At 48.1% G+C, this 20,802-nt stretch overlaps 1 protein-coding gene and 1 long non-coding RNA gene across 4 annotated transcripts in view; both read left to right on the top strand.

Moving 5' to 3' along the window:
- The window catches only part of Shroom3 (shroom family member 3), a 297,390-nt gene extending 287,043 nt beyond the window's left edge, over window positions 1-10,347 (top strand). For 2 of the 3 annotated variants that reach the window (XM_006250723.5, XM_039091852.2), the window contains 3 exons: window positions 492-642; window positions 7,297-7,569; window positions 9,159-10,115. In XM_006250723.5, the coding sequence (XP_006250785.1) occupies window positions 492-642; window positions 7,297-7,569; window positions 9,159-9,527 (793 nt within the window). In that variant the 3' untranslated portion in view covers window positions 9,528-10,115. Of the gene's footprint in view, window positions 1-491; window positions 643-7,296; window positions 7,570-9,158 lie in introns of all 3 variants that reach the window. The other variant, NM_001100889.1, reaches the window with a different exon arrangement.
- A 5,602-nt stretch (window positions 10,348-15,949) lies between these two features.
- LOC134481829 (uncharacterized) lies at window positions 15,950-20,015 on the top strand. Its single transcript, XR_010057675.1, has 2 exons — window positions 15,950-17,776; window positions 19,470-20,015. It is a non-coding gene; the product is annotated as an uncharacterized LOC134481829 (long non-coding RNA).
- The last annotated feature ends 787 nt before the right edge of the window (window positions 20,016-20,802 follow it).

The raw sequence follows: 20,802 nt of genomic DNA, 5'->3' as shown, positions 1-20,802 counted from the left end.
ACAGGGTCAGAAGTAAATAATATATCACTGAAGAGCTAAAATCTCTCTCCAAGAGAACTTACTTCTGTGAGTCATCCACCGGGTGCGTCTGAACCCTTTGGCATGCCTGAGGATCCCAGTTCCACCCCCAGCTCCTCACAAACACAAAACAGATTATGAAAAGCAGCTCCACTGTGGTAAAACAAACAGCACGAGACACCATGGTTTGCAGCTCCTGGTTTTCTCGGACAGCCCTGAGCGCCCCCATACCCCTGTGTAATAATTTCTCTTGAGATGGAGTAGCCTTGGCTGGTTTCAAATTCCTGATCCCATCTCCAGCACATCCCTCAGGAGCTTCGCATCCCGGGTTTGCCTGGTCTTAGGTGCCCAGCAGAGTCACTCTCAGCAAATCGCTCACCGGTCATTATTTCTGGGGGAAAGTTAAGTAGAACTCTGCACGTTTCCTAGTGAGCCAATGTGAAGAGCTGCTCTGAGCACGCTGTGTGTTTCAGGAGCGACCACAAGGAGGCAGCGGGTGTGCTGGTCAACTGCCCTGCGTACTACAGTGTCTCTGCTGCCAAGGCGGAACTGCTGAACAAAATCAAAGACATGCCGGAGGAGCTGCGGGAGGAGGAGGAGCAGGAGGACGTCAATGAGAAAAAGGTACGGGGGGCGGGGGGGACACTTGCTCTCTCGCCCCCACAGGTAGCGAAGGCCCTTGTCATGACCACAAGTACCAGCCCCTACTGACGGCTCTGAGCATTCTCAGAGGTCTGTGAGCAGACAGAGCAGGAAGGCCACTGTCACTGTCATTCTGCAAATGATGAACGAAAGCTTGGAGGGGTTGAGTTATTAGAGCTGGGACCGGACCTCAGGGACTCTGATGCTGTTCTCGGCAGCTGGTGGTAGCTTATGTCAAGAGCAAAACTAGAGATTTAAAATTTTGCACAGGGAAAGCAGCGGCTGTCAAGACACATCTAGGAAAAGGTAAGGCTGACCTTACACACCCCCAGCTCTTGCAGTGCCTCAGAGAAGAGCTTTAAAGTACATGGGTTGGAATGTAACCCTTAGCATCTGGTACTCCTGCAGATCCTTTAATGTCAAGCATGTTACGATGACCTCGCTGCTGCCACAGCCTCCCTGCGTACTGTGGAGATCTGGGCCAGGCTGTGCCTGCAGGGCAGAGCGTCCTTCCACTTTGCCTATAGCCCTCCGTAGATCCCAGCCATGCCCTCTGCAAAAGGACATGTGTGGCTCACTTCAGTGGAGCGTAGAATGTGTGCTCCAGTGGTGGTGATGTCAGGAGGACGTGCACATGGGGTTCCGGTTACTGTACATACTTTCCCCAGGCCCTCTTCTTAATGTGTTGGGTAAAACCACAGAACATAGGCGCGTGTGCGCGCGCACACACACACACACACACACACATATACACACACCCCAGAAACAGAGAAAGCCTTGAGAGGCATCCTGTTAGAACATTGTGAGCTCTGGGCTGCATGTGACAACAGCCACTACAGAAACATTTCTTCCAACCAGAGGCTTCCCGTTCAGAGCCCTGCTTTGTGGAACCCCTCCTAGCATCTCCCTGTCGGTACTGCTGACTGTGCCCATTTTGTGTGCTTGGGAACCAGAGGGCTCTGCTCTACCACAGAGAAGGAGCTATCTATATGCCACCCCATCTTTAACTGAGTGTTTTCCTTTGTCCTGCCATCTGCGTATTGACCTCTCTGCATTACAGTAAAGAAGCAAAGTACACGTTACGTTTCCTCCTCTTCGCTTTTAAAAGATTTATTATTTTATGTGTATAGGTGATGTGTGTGTGTACCACATACATCCCTGGTGTCCATTGAGGTCAGAATAGAGGATCAGATCCTCTGGAACTGGAGTTGCAGGTGGTTAAACCTGGATCCCTTGCAAGAGCAGTCAGTGCTCTTAACCACTGAGCCATCTCTCCAGCTCCTCATTTTATATTTACAGAATTAACTCATCCTCTGAGGAAATGAAGTAGCCCTACTTAGTTCTGGTCCGTGTGTGGGCTGTAGGGCTTTGCGTGGGGTTCTGCTTGTTTCGTTTTGTTTAAATTCCACCAGTCCCCTTTTTGGCATGGTTTATAGTGAAATGGACAGCAGTAGCATTTAAAACTGTCCTGCTCTGTTGCTTTCGGGACGCTGTGGCTGATGGGTGGGTCCTGTTAGGCATCGTTGGCTCCTCAGCTCCCCACCTCCCATTTCTGCTGAGTTTCTCTGCAGGAGGTCCAGGTTCCTCTCTGGCCTTGTTTCCTCTCCAGTGGAAATCCTGAGAAAGATTTCCTTTAGCATCTCCCTCAGGAGAGATCTGCAGTGATGTGGTTTCCTCTGCCTGTTTCCAGAACATTCTCATTCCCGAAGGATGCCTCTCTGGATGCGAAGTCCCGGTTGGCTGGCTTTTGTCATGTGTGTGCCATGTATGCAGACATGTTGCTTTCTGTTACTGCTGAGAAACAGTTTCCAGGCATTTAAATGTGATCTTCCTCTTGGTGGCTACCTGCTTCCCCTCACCACATGCCTGTCATCACGTTGCTTGTGGTTTGTGCGAGCACGGAGACTGTGGATAAATAAGGGCATTTTCAACCTCTGCCTCTTTAGTTACGAATTGTTACCTTATGCATAGCTGAACGAGTCATTGTTAGAGTTTCTTATGTACACTGGTTAGTTTGTGTCTGTCTGACCTCAGGTTCCGTTCCTAGCTCAATCCTCCAGTGGTTTTGTTGTTTCAGATTATCATCAGTATCAGTTCTACAATTTTCATTTCTTTAGTTTCTTTTTGCTTGAATCTTCAAGTGTGTTTGCTCTTATGATGAAGAATGCTTATTTAAGAAAACATTTTAAAGACCGTGATAACCCTAATGTCAGAATTATCTCCAGTCTAGTATCTGTGCGATACCTTTTCTGTCCATTATACCTAAGTAGCTATATATTGTATTCTGTGCTATAAGCCCCTGGGTCCTGGGAGAATGCATTCCCTCTGGAGAATGTTGATTGAGGCAGGCCTGGTTCCTGTAGGCCCAGACTGTAATTCCAACGCCCATTCCAGTTTGGGAGCCTTTGTGATTTTATGTGACTCTGTCCTCTCTGTGTCCCTCTGGCTTTAGTTTGGGACTTTAGCAACATTTCTAATGCACCCCAGTTCTCAGAGCCTTGATGTACTCTTTGTCTCTTCCTACATGTGCCACTTAAAAGTGGGGATCCCCGCCCCCAATCCCACCAAGAGCTCATGCCAAGTTTCAAGCATCTTGTGGCCCAGCTCCCTCCTTTCCAGAAGTTTCCCACACAGTCTTTGGCTCCCAAAGATTCCTATTCTTAGTCCTGTAGCTGGACAAACGGGTCCTCACTCATGGCAGCCTGTGCAGCTGTGCAGTTCCTTAGTGGAGAGAAGGAAAATGTTCGGTCCCCAGCTCCAAAAAAAAGAACCAAAAAAAAAAAAAAAAAAAAAGAGAGAGAGAGAAGGAAAATGGAGTGGGATTCCCTCGCACTCTAGACCCCAGGGTTGGCTGCACCACCACTGTGCGGTGGGCCTCCCTGAGTAGAGCCACACTGGAGACAGAGCTGAGAGAGGAGAGAGCGAGCACAGGCTCCCACACCAGCTCACCCAAGCCTCCTCCGGCTCTGCAGACAAGGGTTCTCAGTTTGCCCCGAGGTTGTCAAGGAATGAAAAGCATGACGATCACCCATTTGGGTTGTTGATGTGCACTCTTCCTGGTCTCAAAATGCCCCCCCCCCCGGACTCCCAGGACTTAATTATAACATGCAGGAGAAGCTGCGGTGGTTATGACATCGTGGCCCACACCAGAGGTCACATGCTGGGGCCTGGCAGAAGGCAGGCAGATTGGCATTTCCAAAAAGTCCCTCTGCAGCTGTGTCTGGAGTTGGGTGGGATGGGAGGGAAATGCAGTCACTGGATGTGGGTGTGGTCATGAGACACAAGTGTGATCAACACCCTGGGAGCAGTTTGAGAGCTTTCTGAAAGAGGTTTGGTGTCGTTTTATTTAAGAACAGGCAGGAGCTGGTGGTGGAATTGTGGTGGAGGGTGGATGAGGAAGGGTGGTCCGGATGAGTCCCAGCTCCAGGCTGCCGTGCACATTGTCTGGGGAGATGGTTGACCTTGGAGATTCATTACTTCCCTTATCTTACCTGACCTTAACTGGCACCAAGGAACCATCTCGAATAGATACAGTGGCATTCTAGTCGCAAGCCTCCAGGAGGAGAAGTGGGGCAGGATTCTTAGCAGAGATCGTGCTGGAGAAGCTAGATATCACCATCAGGCCCAGTCACCTCTGCTTCGATCTGGTTACACTGTGTGAGGGAAGTCTGGCCTCGTTGCTGTCTGAAACTGCCCCGTTAGCATGCGGTGTCCTGGATCTTGCATTTACAGTAAAAGAAAACAAACCCATCAGGTAGAAATGGTTTGCCAGGTCTAGGCAGAAGCCTGAACTCTGCCCCAGCCAGAAGTGCTACATTTTTCTTGAGACGAAAACAGCCAGCAGAGGCTAAGTGTTTTTGCAGTGGAGTTTGGGGATGCAGCAGCACAAGCCTCAGAGCAGGGGCAGCAGTGGGGAAGCTGGGTGTTGCCTCCCAGGCACCTATTTCAACAAGCGCTGGACTTTCTTCAGACTATGGCCTGACCGTGTGATAGCACAGAAAACAAGGTGTGTCCATATGTCTGTCTTCCAGTGTCCTGTGAGGTACTTTAAAGTACTAATTGCTGTCAGCTCCCTGGAGCCAGACAGCCTGGGTTTAAGGCTGGCTGTGCCACTTACTGTATGGGCTGGGGCGTGTTCCGTGCCTCGCTGTGCATATCAGTGAAGCCGGGACAACGCCAGTGTTGTTTGTTGGGCGGTGGAAGCAGTGGTTGAGCTTCGAGGCCCTGCCTCTGCCTACCACAGAGCATGAGGCCAGCCAGGCGTGCTAGCTTTGTGCTAGCTTTCGGCAGGTGGTGCGGGCTTCTTGCTGGTGGCACAGGTGAAGTGGGCCCCCTGACAGTGATCAAGTCAGAGCCGGTCTCTGACTCAAGAGTCTGCGCTTCTCTGGTGAGAAGACCCAGCAGGATGTTTCGTGTGCAGATGGTGTGGTAGGAGGAGGGTGTGCTGAACTATGTTTAGAAAAAGAACCCTTATAAATAGCGTCTCACACAGCCTGACTTAGCAGTTTGTCAGATGAGAAGCTAAGTGGGTAAATGTCAGTGGCTTACAAGTTAAGTAGCTCCCGTGAGAGACTAGTATTTTATTAAAATCTGTCTCACGGGGCAGAGGAGATGGCTGTGGTTAAGAGAATCTGGTGCTCTTCAGAGGACCCAGGTTCAGTTCCCTGCAACCACATTGAGGGGCTCACAACTCTCTAACAGCTCTAGGGGATGTGACTCTCCCTGGCTTCCAAGGCATCTATATACACACGTGGCGCACGTACATACGAGCAGGTACATGTATAAATGATAATTTTTGTTTCCCTTCTGTCCTAAATAAATTCCGTTAGTTGGATTTTTTTTTAAAAAGGTCTTCCTGGCAAAGAAACGTCGGCAGCATAGCTGGCTTCCCCCCTTGATGGCGACTGCGGTTGCTCAGATTCTCTTCACTGTATCCTCAAACCCAGATCTCCATAGTTAAAGACTTGGTGAGGCAGGGCTGACTGACTTTACCTTCCCGTAAAGGACCGAATGCGCCCAGGCTTCTGCGCTGCGCGCGTGTGGTTCCACCCCGTGTCCGTGCCTTTGAAAACCAAGTGCCAGGACTCCAGGAGTTTACCAACATGCCTGGCTGAGTGTAGTATTGTCTGCTAATGTTTAGAGGGCCCAATCTGGCAGCTATACCTACAGGGTTAAAAAAGACCATGGCCCAAGTCTCTTGGCTGTTGACCGTTGTCATGCACTCATGGACAGGGAAGCGCTGGGCCAGCTGGCAGTGTCTGCTGTCTCCCACCTCAGTGTTGTCTTCAGCTCGTCTCCTCGGAGGTGCAAACTCACCCAGGCTCTGCCCTAATAGGCAACTTGGCAGTGGAGTCCTCTGCTCTCTCCCACAGTGATGGCTGCCAAGAGGGGCGGGGCTTAGGGGCGGGGCTTAGGGGCGGGATCACAGAGAGCACAACTGACCTTAAGTGACAATTCCCTCCCACTCGTGTTACCTGGGCCGAATCTTCGACTGAGGAGGGAAATGCTTAGACACTGCACATCTTTTCCCCTAGAAGGGCAGCACGTGTCAGTTTAGCTGCCCACGGCCACGGGGATGGGGAAAGTAGAACGGACAGCAGGATGTCACCGTTGAAGCCAGAGCATAGACATTTCAGGTCTGTGAACCTGCTGACAGCAAAGAACCCTGAAGTTCTGGCTTCCGGGGTACAGAACAGAGCACTTCCCTCCCGAGTATTCCTGACCACGATGGGGGCGAGCAGAACAGTGGTTTCCATACTCATTTCCTTCACCCATCTCCAGTCCTCTGTTTTCCAAGGCTGGACATAGTGTTGCATGCCTATAATCCCAGCACTCCGCAGGCAGAGGCAGGAGAATTGCCCTAAGTTCCCAGCCAGAGTTGTCTACATAATCTCTTCCAAGCAAACCTGGGCCGCAAAGCAAGACCCCCGTCCCCGCCCCCAGAGGTTGTAATAACAACAGAATTCACAGGATATGTTTGTGTAGTCTCCTTTTGTAAGGTCGGAAATTTGTAATTAGGGGCTTACATAGTCGTGGTAAGCAGGTCTGGATTTAGTTAAAAGGCAAAGCTGACTGGCTTCCAGATACAGTGTTGCCAATCGTGTGAGGAGAGCCCATCTGATGATGTGTGGGCCTTAGGGGGCGCCTCCCCATCTCTCACCCTCACCTGCTGTCTGTGGAAGACTCGATGAGACAGAGCATGCACCTCACAGTAGCTGCACAAAGGCCAGCTAATACAGCTCGGCTCTCTTCTGTGGACAATTCCCTTCACCCGGGTCTGAGGCTGCTCGATTGTAGAAGAGATTGTTCACCCTGCCCCTCCCTTCTTGCTCATGGTACTGTGCCCAGTAAGAATGAAAGGGCTTTGAATGAGAAGCTAACAAGCTAGTCAGAAAGACAGAACTGTACTCACGGTGGGAAATATGACTGGTCAGTGTGTAATCAGGTGTAGGCTGAATAGGCTCAAAGAATGGCGGTTGTAGACATTCAGGGAGAGGCAAAAAGAAAGACAGTTGTTCTGATTTGAGTCATCGTCCTCACAGAGCTGAGATTTAGCTGAGCCTTGAAGGCAAGGTGGGGCCAGGAGGTGTCCGTCCACCTTACAGCAGCCTTGCCTCACCTCTCCTGTCGTTGTAGGCTGAGCTCATTGGAAGCCTCACCCACAAGCTGGAGACCCTGCAGGAAGCGAAGGGGAGTCTGCTCACGGACATCAGACTGAACAATGCCCTGGGGGAGGAGGTGGAGGCCCTGATCAGTGAGCTCTGCAAACCCAACGAGTTCGACAAGTACAAGATGTTCATAGGCGACTTGGACAAGGTGGTCAACCTGCTGCTCTCCCTGTCTGGACGCCTCGCCCGAGTAGAGAACGTCCTCAGTGGCCTTGGTGAAGACGCCAGTAAAGAAGAAAGGGTATGTGTCCTAGCGGGCTACCATCTGAGCCCTCCGCCCGTCAGAGGGGCCATCAGACGCAGTCGCTGTGGAGTTGAGAGAGCGTCTTCTAGGCAGGACTCAGTGTGGACACCTAGGGCTGAGGGAACCCTGAGGAAAGCAGATAGATGCACAGGACCAGGTGGTTTTTTCCTGACTCCCTTCCTCAGATAAAAGCACGTTAGATAGACATTTTGAGAGAGAGGGACCACGGAACCATTGGGATAAGAAATGAGCTCCCTGGAATCTGTACGGTGGGCCCAGGCCATGGGCAAGTATGCTGATGTGACTCCGTGGTCCACCACTTGGAGGGACAGACACTGGGCTTCACGAGCAGTGTCCTGAATCCTAACCATACTGAGTTAGTGCTTGGCCTCTCTAAGAAACTAAAAATATCAGTAGAAGGAGAACAAGTGACCCAATCAGTACCAAATCCGGTGTCTCCGTGCGCCCTGGCTGGTAGCGGGTAGGGGAGGAATGTCCACAGTGTTCTATCTGAGCCACAGGGAGACCCCATCTCAAGAAGATCTGACAGTCCAGATTGGGGGGTTTGAGGCAGAGTCACGTGGACTGTAAGGTAATTTGTACCGAGGGATGTTTAAGCCACTGCGTTTCAGGATCGAATTCCCTTTTACATTTTCTCACTGGTTTTGGCCTGAAAGGTCTGAAAACTATTCGATTTAAAATTTTTAAAAGGTGCGTACTGTGGCGTTTACAACATGTCGGCATGTTGGATGCAGGAACATAGGAAGTTTTTCTGGAAAGTCGATGGGCCCTGCAGAGGTGGGCAGCATGCCACGGCCTGGTGTGGGAAACCCTAAAAGTACAACACCAGCATCCTTGTAGAACGTAGTTCACTCGTGGTTAGAGGCCAAGAGGAAACCTGGGATGGCAGAATTGGTTTTGTTAAAGATAGGAGTATACTCCCGTTGGTACAAGACTGCTGCACTTGTTTTCTCGATTGTCTGGGGTTTTCTGGGTTGTTGTTTTTGGGTTTGTTTGTTTGTGATCACCAGGAGGTCCTGTTAAAACACAGATTTCAGGCCCTGCCTGCAGAGATTTAAAGAGAAAAACCTTTTTCAGCTTGTTTATTTTTATTTTATATGTATGTGTGCCCCGTGTACACTACCTGAAGAGGCCAGAAGAGGGCATGGGTTGTCCTGGTACTGGAGTTAGAGGCCACTGTTACTGCTCTGAGGGTGCCAGGAGGAGAGCTCAGGAAGAACAGTCAGTCTGTGCCCTGAACCAGGTCCAGCTCTCCAGCGCCCTGCAGAGTTTTTGATTCAGTGGACAGAGAGGTGGCTGAGAATCTAACTCATCCCCAAGGGGACACGAAGTACTCAGAGAACTTGAGGATTGACTCAGTAAGTGTAGGCCTAAAAAGGTCAGGTTGTTACCACAGCCATTTACCCACCACAGTGTTCAACATAAGGATAATAAATAATAATTTACATACATATGTACATCCTTCCTTAGCACTGTTGAGTAGAGCAATGTTTTGCTGTCCGGTGAGAGGCAGGAGTCTGCTTCCCTGTCTTATGGCTGACTTGCCTGTTCGTTTACCCTGGCAGAGTTCTCTGAATGAGAAAAGGAAGGTTCTGGCTGGCCAGCATGAGGATGCCCGGGAGCTCAAGGAGAACCTGGACCGGAGGGAGCGCGTGGTGCTGGATATCCTGGCCAATTACCTGTCCGCCGAGCAGCTCCAGGACTACCAGCACTTCGTGAAAATGAAGTCCACACTCCTCATCGAGCAGCGGAAGCTGGATGACAAAATAAAGCTGGGCCAGGAGCAGGTCAGGTGTCTGCTGGAGTCGCTGCCCTCAGACTTCAGGCCCAAGGCAGGGGCCATCTCCCTGCCCCCAGCCCTCGCCAGTCATGTGACTCCTGGGGGGGGCCCTGCATTCGGTGGCGTTTTCCCAACGTTGACCTCTCCTCTTTAACCTCTCCTGAAAGACCCGAGCAAAAGATGCCACTCTCAACACTGTTGAATCTGAAAGATATTTCACCACCAACCACGGTTTGAGTTGTGGGTTATTGGGGGCTTCCTGAGGAAACGGAAGAGACTATCCAGGAGTCTTTGTGCCTTTCACAGTTGGTCTTCTACGAGCTTGCACACAGCGGGAGCCTTTCCACTCTGTGGGAGGAAAGCCGGTGACACTGAGAGAGACCCGATGAAGGGTGTCTGATGTGCAGGTTTCCTCAGGCCAAGGTGTCGTAGAGGAAGGTGTGGCGCCCTCAGGAATGTATCGGTGGCCTTCCTTGCTGGCGGGCAGTGCACCCTGACACAAAGCCTTAAAAAGACATGCGCGCGCACACACACACACACACACACACACACACACACACACACACACACACACAAAGAAGACTGTTAACCCCTGAACATTTTTGTTATTTATATTTTTAAAAATGAAAAAGATCATTGTTTGTGTGCTAACCACTTAGTTGATTCTGTTTTGCGGTGGATGTAGACAATTATGTTTGAGCGTTGTATTTCGCGAAAACCTTAATGAAGAATTCCAAAGATAGTCAAGTTGAATATGGAGATTTTTGTGGGGTTTTTCTTCTCATTTGCTCTTTGAAAAATCTATTTGGTGTGTATGTATTTGATACTGGGTGGCTGTGAGTGCCGCAGGTTACGTGCAGAATTAGACAACTTTATGTGGGTTCTGAGGCTTGGACCTCGGCCATCAGTCTTTTCATCCACTCAGCCATCGTCAGATGGTAATAAAGACCAGTGGCCATTCTACACTTGTGTTACACCGTGAGAGGTCTCAGTTTCCATGGCGCTCAGGTCTTGCCGCATTTCTCCAGGAGGACGACTCAGTGGTGACTTCTCGGGCTGTTCTCCCCCTTCATTAGTTTATTGACAGAGACAAAGGTTCTCAAACCTGAAGTCTAAACCAGTTCCAAACCAAATCCATGCTGCCAACTGATACAGGAAATACACTTACTACGCTACATAATCAGGTTGTTTTAATATTTTTTTTTAGAAGCTGGTTTCCCTAAATGTCTGACCCATGGATCATGAGAACTGATTTCTCTTGTCAAATTTCAATGAGAGCGTGTGTGAGGGGTTCTGTGACCCAAGGTGTAAGTCTACTCAAATCAGGACGATAGTCACCACTGTGTTCTTAGTAAAATGCCTTGGAGGACTCCCGGGACACAACACTTTCTACTCTCCGAGGATGGGTGGGGAGGTAGGTGGCTCAGCAGGAAAAGGTGCCTGCCCCCAACCTGACAGTCCTGAATTCCATCCCTGGGACCTGCACAGGAGCAGAGAACCCAGTCCTGCAAACACACGTATGCTCTGGCACACACACACACACACACACACACACACACACACACACACACGCCATAGGCATGTGTGAGAGAGAAAGTACTTACATTGTAACCCAGAGTTCAATCATCAGAACCCATACAAAAACAGCAGGACATGGGAAGGCACACTGGGAGGTGGGGACATGCACATCCCAGGCTTGCTGGCCAGTCTACCTTATTTAGTAAACTCCAAGCCAGTGAGAGACCCTGCCCCAAAACGTAGGGTAGTCAGGGCCTGGGAAAGGGCACCTGAGGTTGCCACCACCAGCCCTCACCCCCAACCCCTCTCCCCCCACCCCTCCCCCCACCCCTGCCTTCACACATTTAAGTACAAATACTTCAGGATGACTGGGGTCAATCCACAGCCTGTTAAGATGACTTTTCTGATTTAGACACATAAAGTAAACTTCACGGCAGAGTGACAGGGACATTGTTATGCCACACTGAAGACCCTCCAAAGTATAGCATCTGTTCCGTCGATGTTATCACTACCCTTCCATGGTTACAATGAAATGAGGGAAGCACCTGCGGGACTGTGAAATCTGATTCCAGATGGATGCCGTCTTCCCTGGTGCTGGACTAGACCCCCTCACTTTAAAATCACTACACTGTCAACGTATATTTTAAACACCGATAGAAAAGCCTGCGTTTTCATCCCTTTCCAGCTCTCTTTTCTCACTATTAAAAAAAAAAAAAGTCACGGACTGTAGAACCCTCCTTCTAACTGGGTCTCACTGTGACAGTGAGAACTGAGATCACAGCCACGCCTTCCTTCCCCGGGGGCTTCGGAACACAGGGCTCACAGAGTGCCCACTCCTGTGACTCCAGAGCAGGTGCTTCTCACGGTGGGTGTGGTGGGGTCGCCGGTGACCTAAGAATATACCAGAAACCCAGGGAGTTCCAGGAAAGAGTACACCCTGTGACCAAGTCAGGTCACCTGGGAAGTTCCAGCCTGTCCCTACAGGCTGACTCGAGTTCCCAGTTCCTTGTGGGAGTTGTCTCAGAAGAATGAGGGGAGGAGCCACAGAATTCTCCGAGACACCTCACACGGTTTCCTTTGCCCGCAGGATACACTTTAGGTTTCACTTTGTACAGCTGGTTTCCAAACAGAAAAATTGTCCACCGTGGGCCTAATCGGCGGCAGCTGCCATTGAAGAGAGAAGATGGGCGGGTCCTGCCCATTTTCTGTTTCTCTTAATGTCTGACCAAAACTCGCCTAGTCTAAAAAAGGACAAATATGCCTCAAATGCTGTAATTGCACTTAATAGATCTTTTTTAAAAGTTCATCGTTCAAGAACTTCGTATATCTTTAATCTTATCCTCCCACCTCCCCGGAGCCGCCCAGGACCCTCTCATCCACCGCCCCCTCTCATCCACGGAATCCAATTAGTGCTGCCCACCTGTGCGTGGGGGGTGGAACAACCCGCCACTGGCCACGCCCTCAAAAAGGACTCCTCCTTCCCCCGGTCACCATCAGCAGTCCCTCCCTCGGCTAGGAGTGGAGCCTTGGGAGCCCCTCCCTTATCCACGCAGAAGTATTCAAGGATCTTTCATTAAATTACTGGTTTTGTTTTCCGAGATACTTAGGAAAATACTGGGTTTTTATTTTTGTGTTTCCAAATTCATTGCTCTCTAGTTTTCGTTTCCTTGATACCACTTAGCCTACTAATTCAAAATTCGTTTTTCTTTTCTTCAGTTTTTTTTTGTTTTTTGTTTTTTTTTTTGAAGCAGGTTTTAGTAACCTTCTGACTAGAAAGAAAAGGGACTATCTGAAATCACCACTTCGTTTCCAGCAGGTCTAAGGTGATCAGGGACACATGAGGACATGGCCACACAGAAATCAATGGCAAAAGAGATATACATCCTAACCTCCTGGGTGAAGCATCAGACGACTATTCAGACAATAAAGGGATACATGAACCTACATGAACCATTTACCTACCGTGCTTGGTTTCAGACCCAGGACTGAGGTTCATATTTTACATATCAACACAGACCTGGTCTCAGGTTCTCCCAGCATCCCTCAGCCCCTACCAGGCATACCCTGCTCCCAATTCTGAACTCTCCAGCCCAGGGGCTGGACTGCCCTTCCCCTAGAGGCTCATCCCTATATAATCCAGACACTTTGGCCTCCTGCACCCCCACCCCTCTCACACTCTTCCTCTCTCCTCATCCTCTCCTCTCCTCTCCCTTATGGTCAAGGGGCCAGAGAACTCACCCACTCAAGAGCAACTTCCCAACAAACCCGCATTTAATCTAATCTAATCTAATCTGGGCTTGAATTGGCTCATTTCGTGGGTGGAGAAATAACTTATCCTGATTTTTTGATAAAACATTACTTTTCTTATGGGCGCTCATTTGATGCCGACTCATGTTTCTAGAAGTGTGGTCAAGATACCACCTACATCAGACTCCCCTGGGATGCTCCTTTTTTACTGCCAATCGCTAAGGCACCAGGGTAGGCTGGGACTTATTACTGTCCCTAGCTTGTTGGTGTGCCTTAACTTGTAAGGGCCACTGCTGACGTCACTTGCAGTTTTTATTGTTAGGATCACAGGGCTACCATGAACTTGTGAACTCTCAGGTCTTAAAGATTTTAACAAAAGGAAATCACAGGAGTTCAAACAGCCATGGCCTATTTACTCCGTTTCGCTACATTTTTGTTACTGTCTTCCCAGCCTCCCTGTTCTCTAGTCTCCCGCCTCTCTGCCGGTTTACATTTAAACTAAGACTGTAGACTAGATGGTACATCGTTGTTCTTCCCCAAGAATCTCATTGTCACACAGTCAGTAACCTGAAGTACTACCCGGCTGAACGGGTGACCACTGACCTCTTCAGCAGGGACCTTAGGATCCTCGCCTCCTCTCAGGTCTGACAACTTACGTGAGGTATGCACCTCCCAGTCTCGCTATTGAAGCGAAGGGTATGTGCGTTTCCTTTGAGAAGTGGGAGCCCAACCCACTTCCAAACCCCCGCCAAATAAAAACAAAAAAAAAAAACAAAAAAACAAAAACAAAAACCAGCGAAAAACTGACTCACCAGTGCTCCATTTATATACAGACTTCTCTCTATAAATGGAAGGCAGCTGTGCATCAAACCACGAGTGCTGCTGTCTAAAGCAACTGTCTGAACAATGAAGTGTAACATAAGGGTATGTTAAGTAAGGAGAACAAAAGACCACAGTATACAAGAAATTAGGTAAGCACCCTAAAACTGAGAATACCCAAGGAAAGACAGAACCAAAGTACCCTCCCCCCTAGCCACTCAGGATGCCCAGATCTTTGAGAATTGAACTTGCCTCACATAGCAGGGGATTTGCATGAGCTAGACTGGGTTGTCCACCCCAGGCAGGCAGGAAACAAACCTTCACAGTGCAGACAAATGCAGCCTACCAGCACAGTTAACAGGGTCTAAAGAAAAGCTGGCTGTCCAGTGGGAGTCCACTGGGTTTCAGGCAAGCAGAATCTTTCAGAGCTCAGGTGTGTACTCATGAAGCCCAGAAAACAGGCTGAAACTACAGGGCGGCTGGGGAAATCCACATTATGGGATACGGTTGGAGCTGAGAACTCCATCAAATGTCCTCACAGCCACAATACTGACTCTGTAGGCAGAGGAACAGAGAGCAAGAGTGCAGACAGACCCCAACTTAGAAAGCTGTTCACAGTTTATAATTTTCTGGCCTTATCATGGTACAAAAGAGTATTTGCACAGTTATTCTGCTCCTTACCTTAAGCATAGCATTCAATAAACTACATGAGCTCAGGAAATAAGGACTGTGTTAGGTCTGTTTTCCCCAAGTACAGGCTAATGGCCTGAGCATGATGAAGACAGGTTAGGCTGAGTTAGATGTTTGATGGTTGGTGTGTCAAAGACATTTCAGCTTAGCCACATTTTCCATTGTAATGGGTTTGCTGGGCACCACCCCATTTTAATAGAGGAGAAACTGCAGTCCTTCTAGCTCGCTGCTCTAGCGCCCTCTACTGAGAATGCTGGATATCGTGCTAGCCTAAAGGACATCTGTTTGAATCTGAGAGGCAGTACATTGATAACTGACGCAAGTCTAGTTCCCTGGTATTAGCACCTTGGCATCATCTTCTGATGTCATACAATCCTGTACCCGCTGACCCCTAGGAACAATTTCCTGCACAATTAAAAACCATAACAAGGCATTATCAAGTAGATACCATATTTTTGAAAGAAGAAGGGGTCTCTCTCTCTCTCTCTCACAGACACACACACACACACACACACACACACACACACACACCAATTTTTCCATCTATTCTTTTTCACACGAACTTTACAGTCTGTAGTACTCAAAGTCCTTAAGTCAACAGATTAAGACTGAGGTCTGGTTTGATATGTGAAATTGTGTATCTGTCAATCTGTCAATCTCATCTGACTCTGTGTGTGTGTGTGTGTGTGTGTGTGTGTGTGTGTGTGTGTGTGCATGTGTGTGTGTGTGTCTTCTGAATCCCTCTGTGAATTTTTCTCTATTTCAGTTTCTATACCAGTCAGTCTTGCTCCTTTATTCCCAAAGTGATCGTGATTTTGTGTTTGGAACTTGCTACAGTATGTCACTCTTGCTCCTTTATTCCCAAAGTGATCGTGATTTTGTGTTTGGAACCTGCTACAGAGGGTTTCCATGGCCCGTACTGTTGCCTCTTTTTGAGTTCCATACCATTGGCCATGTTTTTCATCGTATTACAACTCTGAGGGAACCGCCCACACCAGTTAAAACCCTCAAGGAGGTATTTATTTTCACATGGAGAATAACAGATTCTTTTCTTCCAGTTCTTCCTTTGCTTTGTTTTTTTCAAATCATATCCCCCGAATCGTTTCTACATATCCTACTGAATGTTTCTTGTTTTGAAGACGTAACAGGATTTTTTTTTTCTTTTTTTTCGGAGCTGGGGACCGAACCCAGGGCCTTGCACTTGCTAGGCAAGCGCTCTACCACTGAGCTAAATCCCCAACCCCTGATGTAACAGGATTTAAAAGGACATTGCAAGCCAGGTATAGTGCCCCACATCATCTGTAGCTATGGCCCTCCAAAATAAACAAAAATAAAAAAATATAAAAGCAAATTGTAAAATTAGTTCCAAGCAGAGGACACCTCTAAGAAAATCCAAGATGGAGTATCACTACAAGGCTTTTCCTAAAGAAAAACCAAAACTGAGTTCTTCAAGCTGAAGGAAGATGATAATTACAGAAAAGCACATGAAAGCATAAAACCTAAGTTGTCAAGTCCAAAGCACTGATGTATAACAATGAAAGACAACGGAACAGGGAACATGCAGAAGGACAGCAGTCCCCATAACTCCGGTCGAGAAAGTTGGGTCCTCAGATGCAGAGGAATGGAGAAGACCCTTATCCCTGCTTCAGTGATTACAGGGAAGAGCGATAAAGACATCACGCTCATGTGCATGCGGGCACACACATGCACAGGCACACACACTCGCACCTGCACACACATACAACTACATACACACAGTCACACACACGCGGACACACAGCACATACTAGCACCTGCACACACATACAAAGCCCACATGTACAGTCATACATACAATGCACACACACATGCACACACAAAGCATACATACAGTCACACACACACAGCACACTTGCACCTGCACACACACATAAAGCACACATACACAGTCACACACACATAGCACGCACTTGTACCTGCACACATATACAACACAGTCACACACCTACACAGCACACACTTGCACCTACACATATATACAAAGCACACATACACAGTCATACACGCAGCGCACACGCACACGTGCACACACACACACACACACACACACAGAGTGAAAACAGCAGTTCAAATCACAATGAGGTATTCCCTAATACTTGTTAGTCAGCCTATATCGGCTGTTATAGAAAAGATGAAAAAACCCATCATGGTGCCTCATGTCTCTAATTCCAGAACTCAGGAGGCTGAAGTACAGAATGTGTCTGTCTGAGGTCATCTCGTGACGCACGTCATGGGAAGTCAGACTGCTGTTGGAGGGTCTGCTTCAGGGGAGAACGTCAAGAGACAAATCAGAGGAATCTTCATGCTTCCCCTGTTCTCAAATGTCAAGGTGCTTTATTTGGGGGATAGTGGGCTGAACCCTGCCATGTATGTTACAGTTAATTACATACAAGCTACATTTTATATTACTGGTAAGTATGAGTCAGCAATGAAAAGGAAATAATTTTAAGAGCTTTGACCAAAGAGAGAGAGAGAGAGAGAGAGAGAGAGAGAGAGAGAGAGAGAGAGAGAAGAAAAAGAAATAGCCGAGCCTCAAAGGGAGCTCTGAGCTGCCAGGTATATAGAGGTGGGCAAGCTTTTAAATGATGTGATCATTTAACCCTCAATGAGATTCTGGCTTACTGGCTACAAGGACTAGTATCAGCTTAGGGCGTAAACTGAAGAAATGGAGTTCTGCGTCTGGGGTGAGCATGTGAGCCAGGTGAAAGGACTGTTAGCAGTTTGTTTGAAAATGGAGCATTGGGGTTGGGGATTTTAGCTCAGTGGTAGAGCGCTTGCCTAGCAAGCACAAGGCCCTGGGTTTGGTCCCCAGCTTCGAAAAAAAAAAAAAAAAGAAAAGAAAATGGAGCATTTATTTGTCTTATAGTTTAGCAGCTACACTTTTAGGGAGTTATTGCAGAGAAGTAGACGTACAGTATCCCCAGTGTGTGACTTAGTGATTTATTTGACTTTATGATAAGCATTCGGTAGAGCCTGTACTTTCTAACTCTGATCTCTTTCTCAGGCCTACTGCTGTCCTTGCAAGATGCTGGGCAGTGACAGTGACCTGCCACCCTCCCCCACTCTGACCATGGGGTCACGACTTACCAGGTGGGTTTACATGCTGGAGGATTCGGGCTCTGCCATTGTCAATACATTTAAAGCGGGTTGGCCTAAGTTCTAATGCTCGGAAAGCCAGACACAGTAAATGTGTTTGTGACTCGTGATATTTTCCACTTTGCAATAGATTTGGGTTTTTGTTTAGTTTTGTTGTTTGGGTGGATTTTGTTTGTTTGTTTTGAGAAAGGGTTTCTCTGTGTAGCCCTGACTATCCTGGACCTATCTCTGTAGACCAGACTGGCCTTGAACTCACAGAGATCCACCTGTGCCTCCCCAGTGCAAAGATAGGTGGGCCCCACCACCATCCAGCTTTGCGATAGATCATTTAGACTACAATCTCATTGTAAGCCAAGGGGCAAAAAGTCTTTATAGCAGCTTAACCACAGTAGTAAAAGAAGAAAAAAAGAAAAACAGGCTAAAGGGGCCGGAGCAGTGGCTCTCAGCCTGGGGGTCGAATGACCCTTCCACAGGGGTTGCCTAAGACCATCAGAAATATCACATATTTACATTACGATTCATAACAGTAGTGAAATTACAGTTATGAAGTAGCAACAAAAATAGCTTTATGGTTGGGGGTCATCACAACATGAGGAACTGTACTAAAGGGTCGCAGCATTGGAAAGGTTGACAACCACTAGGCTACAGGGATGACTCTGCATTCCCAGAATCTACATAATGGCTTATAACCTTTTGTAACTTCAGCCCCAGAGAAGCTGATGCCCTTTTCTGGGCTCCAAGGGCACACTGAATGCACAAAAACAAATTACTGAAAAGGTAGCAAGGGTTGACAAGATGGCTCAGTGGGTAAGAGTGCTTGACCTGAGTTCAAATCCCGGGATCCCACAAAATGACAGGAGAGAACTCACTCTGGGGAGCAGTCCTCTGATTTCCATATGAACCTGTGCACGTACATGCGTGTGTGAGCACACACACAAAATGAAATGTTGACACACGACACAGAATGGGCTACATGCAATGCTTTTGTGTCAAGCAAAAGAAGTTATATAAAAAAATACAGTATATAGCCGTAAGAAATTCTCAAACAGATTAAACTTCTTCAATAGTGGAAATGAGAAAGTAGCTGGGCTGAGGTGGTGCATGCCTGTAATCCCAGAACTTGGGAGGCAGAGACAGGTGGAACTCTGTGGGTTCAAGGCCAGCCTGGTCTACAGAGTGAGTTCCAGGATGGCCAGAGAAATCCTGTCTTGAAAAAGAAGAGGAGGAGGAGGAGGAGGAGGAGGAAGAGGAGGAGGAAGAGGAGGAGGAAGAGGAAGAGGAAGAGGAGGAAGAAGGGGAGGAGGAGGAGGAAGAGGAGGAGGAGGAGGAGGAAGAGGGGGGAGGAGGAGGGGGAGGAAGAGGAGGAAGAGGAAGAGGAGGAAGAGGAAGAGGGGGAGGAGGAGGAAAGAAGAGAAGGGAGAAAAGAAAGGAAAAAGAAATGAGACAGTGGGGGTTGGGGATTTAGCTCAGTGGTAGAGCGCTTGCCTAGGAAGCGCAAGGCCCTGGGTTCGGTCCCCAGCTCCGAAAAAAAAAAAAAAAAAAAAAAAAAAAAAAAAAAAGAAATGAGACAGTGGTTGGGGGAGGGAAAGCTAACTATTGCATTCAGCAAAAGGGAAATTTCTGGAATGATAAAGAGATATTCTACATCTTTGGGAGGTAGTCATTCCACTTAATGTGTTCAAAACAGTTACCCAAAACTTGGCTTCTTGGCAAACAGCATGTGCAAGGGGTTTTCCCTTGCTTCCCCTGCCCTCCTCTGAAGACCACAAAACCTCAGAAGGGTTTCCTCCCTTCCTGCCTCTGATGCGAAAGCTGCTGTCCTCAGACACAAAGGAAAGGAGTCCACCTCAGAAGACTCAGGGACTCCGAGGAGAGCTGGACAAGCACACCTTGGTGACTTCAAACCATTGTAGCTGCCTTAGGCTTCCCACTCAATCATCTTCCTCTTCTCTCTTCATCTGGCCTGGCAAGAAATGCTCATTTGTCTGCTCCCTTGTTACAGAAAACACACATTAAATAAATACGGAGCTTTTCCTCTGTTTGTTATTCGTAATCGCAGACTTACCCACAAACCTAAATCAGGCAGCAACCTTTCTTCCTTTCCACATTGGTTTAAGGAAGGTGGTGGAGTTTGATCCCACAAATATTACTGGAGAACCTGGAGTTGACCTTCACATTACTTTATTGGAGTTTATTATGCTGCTTTAAGAAATAAAAATTATATTGACTTAAATAATACAGGAATTTGTCTCTCATGACCACCAAGGGGTATGTGGGCATCCAGGAGAGGTGGATGGCTCTGTTTCAGAATACTGTGGGGGTTTGTGGTTCCTTCTATCACTCTGCCTTTAAAACATATGAACCCCAAGAGCTGGAAAGATGGCTCTGTGGTTAAGAGCACTTGCTGCTCTTCTGGATGTCTCAGGTTCAATTCCCAGCCTCCCCATGGCAGATACAAACCATCTATACAACTCCAGTCTCAGAGGATCTGACGCCCCTTTCTGGCTTCTGAGGGCATTTCACACACATACATGGGGTACACAGACATATATACACATGCAATTAAAAGAAACTAATACACAAAAAATAAAAACCCCAAAAGAACTTTTGAAGAAAGGACAGGAACTCTGGAGAGGAGAGGTGTAGTTGAGCTGGTTAGAATGCTTGTTTAGCAAGCTGAGGTCCCCGTCCCTCAGTACCACACAAATAAAGTGTTACAGCACATGTCTGTTGTCCAGCACGTGGGAGTTGGAGACAAGAGTTTCATCCTCAGCTTCATACAAGACTAGAAGCTAACATGGGCAACATGGAGAAAGACAGGGGGGGAGGGAGGGAGGAAGGAAGGAAGGGAGGAAGGGAGGAAGGGAGGAAGGGAGGACAACACGCATCCCAAGTTAGACACACTACTTTTCATTGGCTCAGACATATGGCCAAACTTGGGCAGATGAACGTGTTAAAATTATGTGGGAAGTCCCATGCCAAATAAGTCAAAGTAATAGCATAGGGGAGTCCTCCCATGG

Source organism: Rattus norvegicus, chromosome 14, assembly GCF_036323735.1.
Source record: "Rattus norvegicus strain BN/NHsdMcwi chromosome 14, GRCr8, whole genome shotgun sequence".
NCBI lineage: Eukaryota > Metazoa > Chordata > Mammalia > Rodentia > Muridae > Rattus > Rattus norvegicus.
The sequence above is the reverse complement of the archived record's forward strand: the minus strand, read 5'-3'. Positions and strand labels throughout refer to the sequence as shown.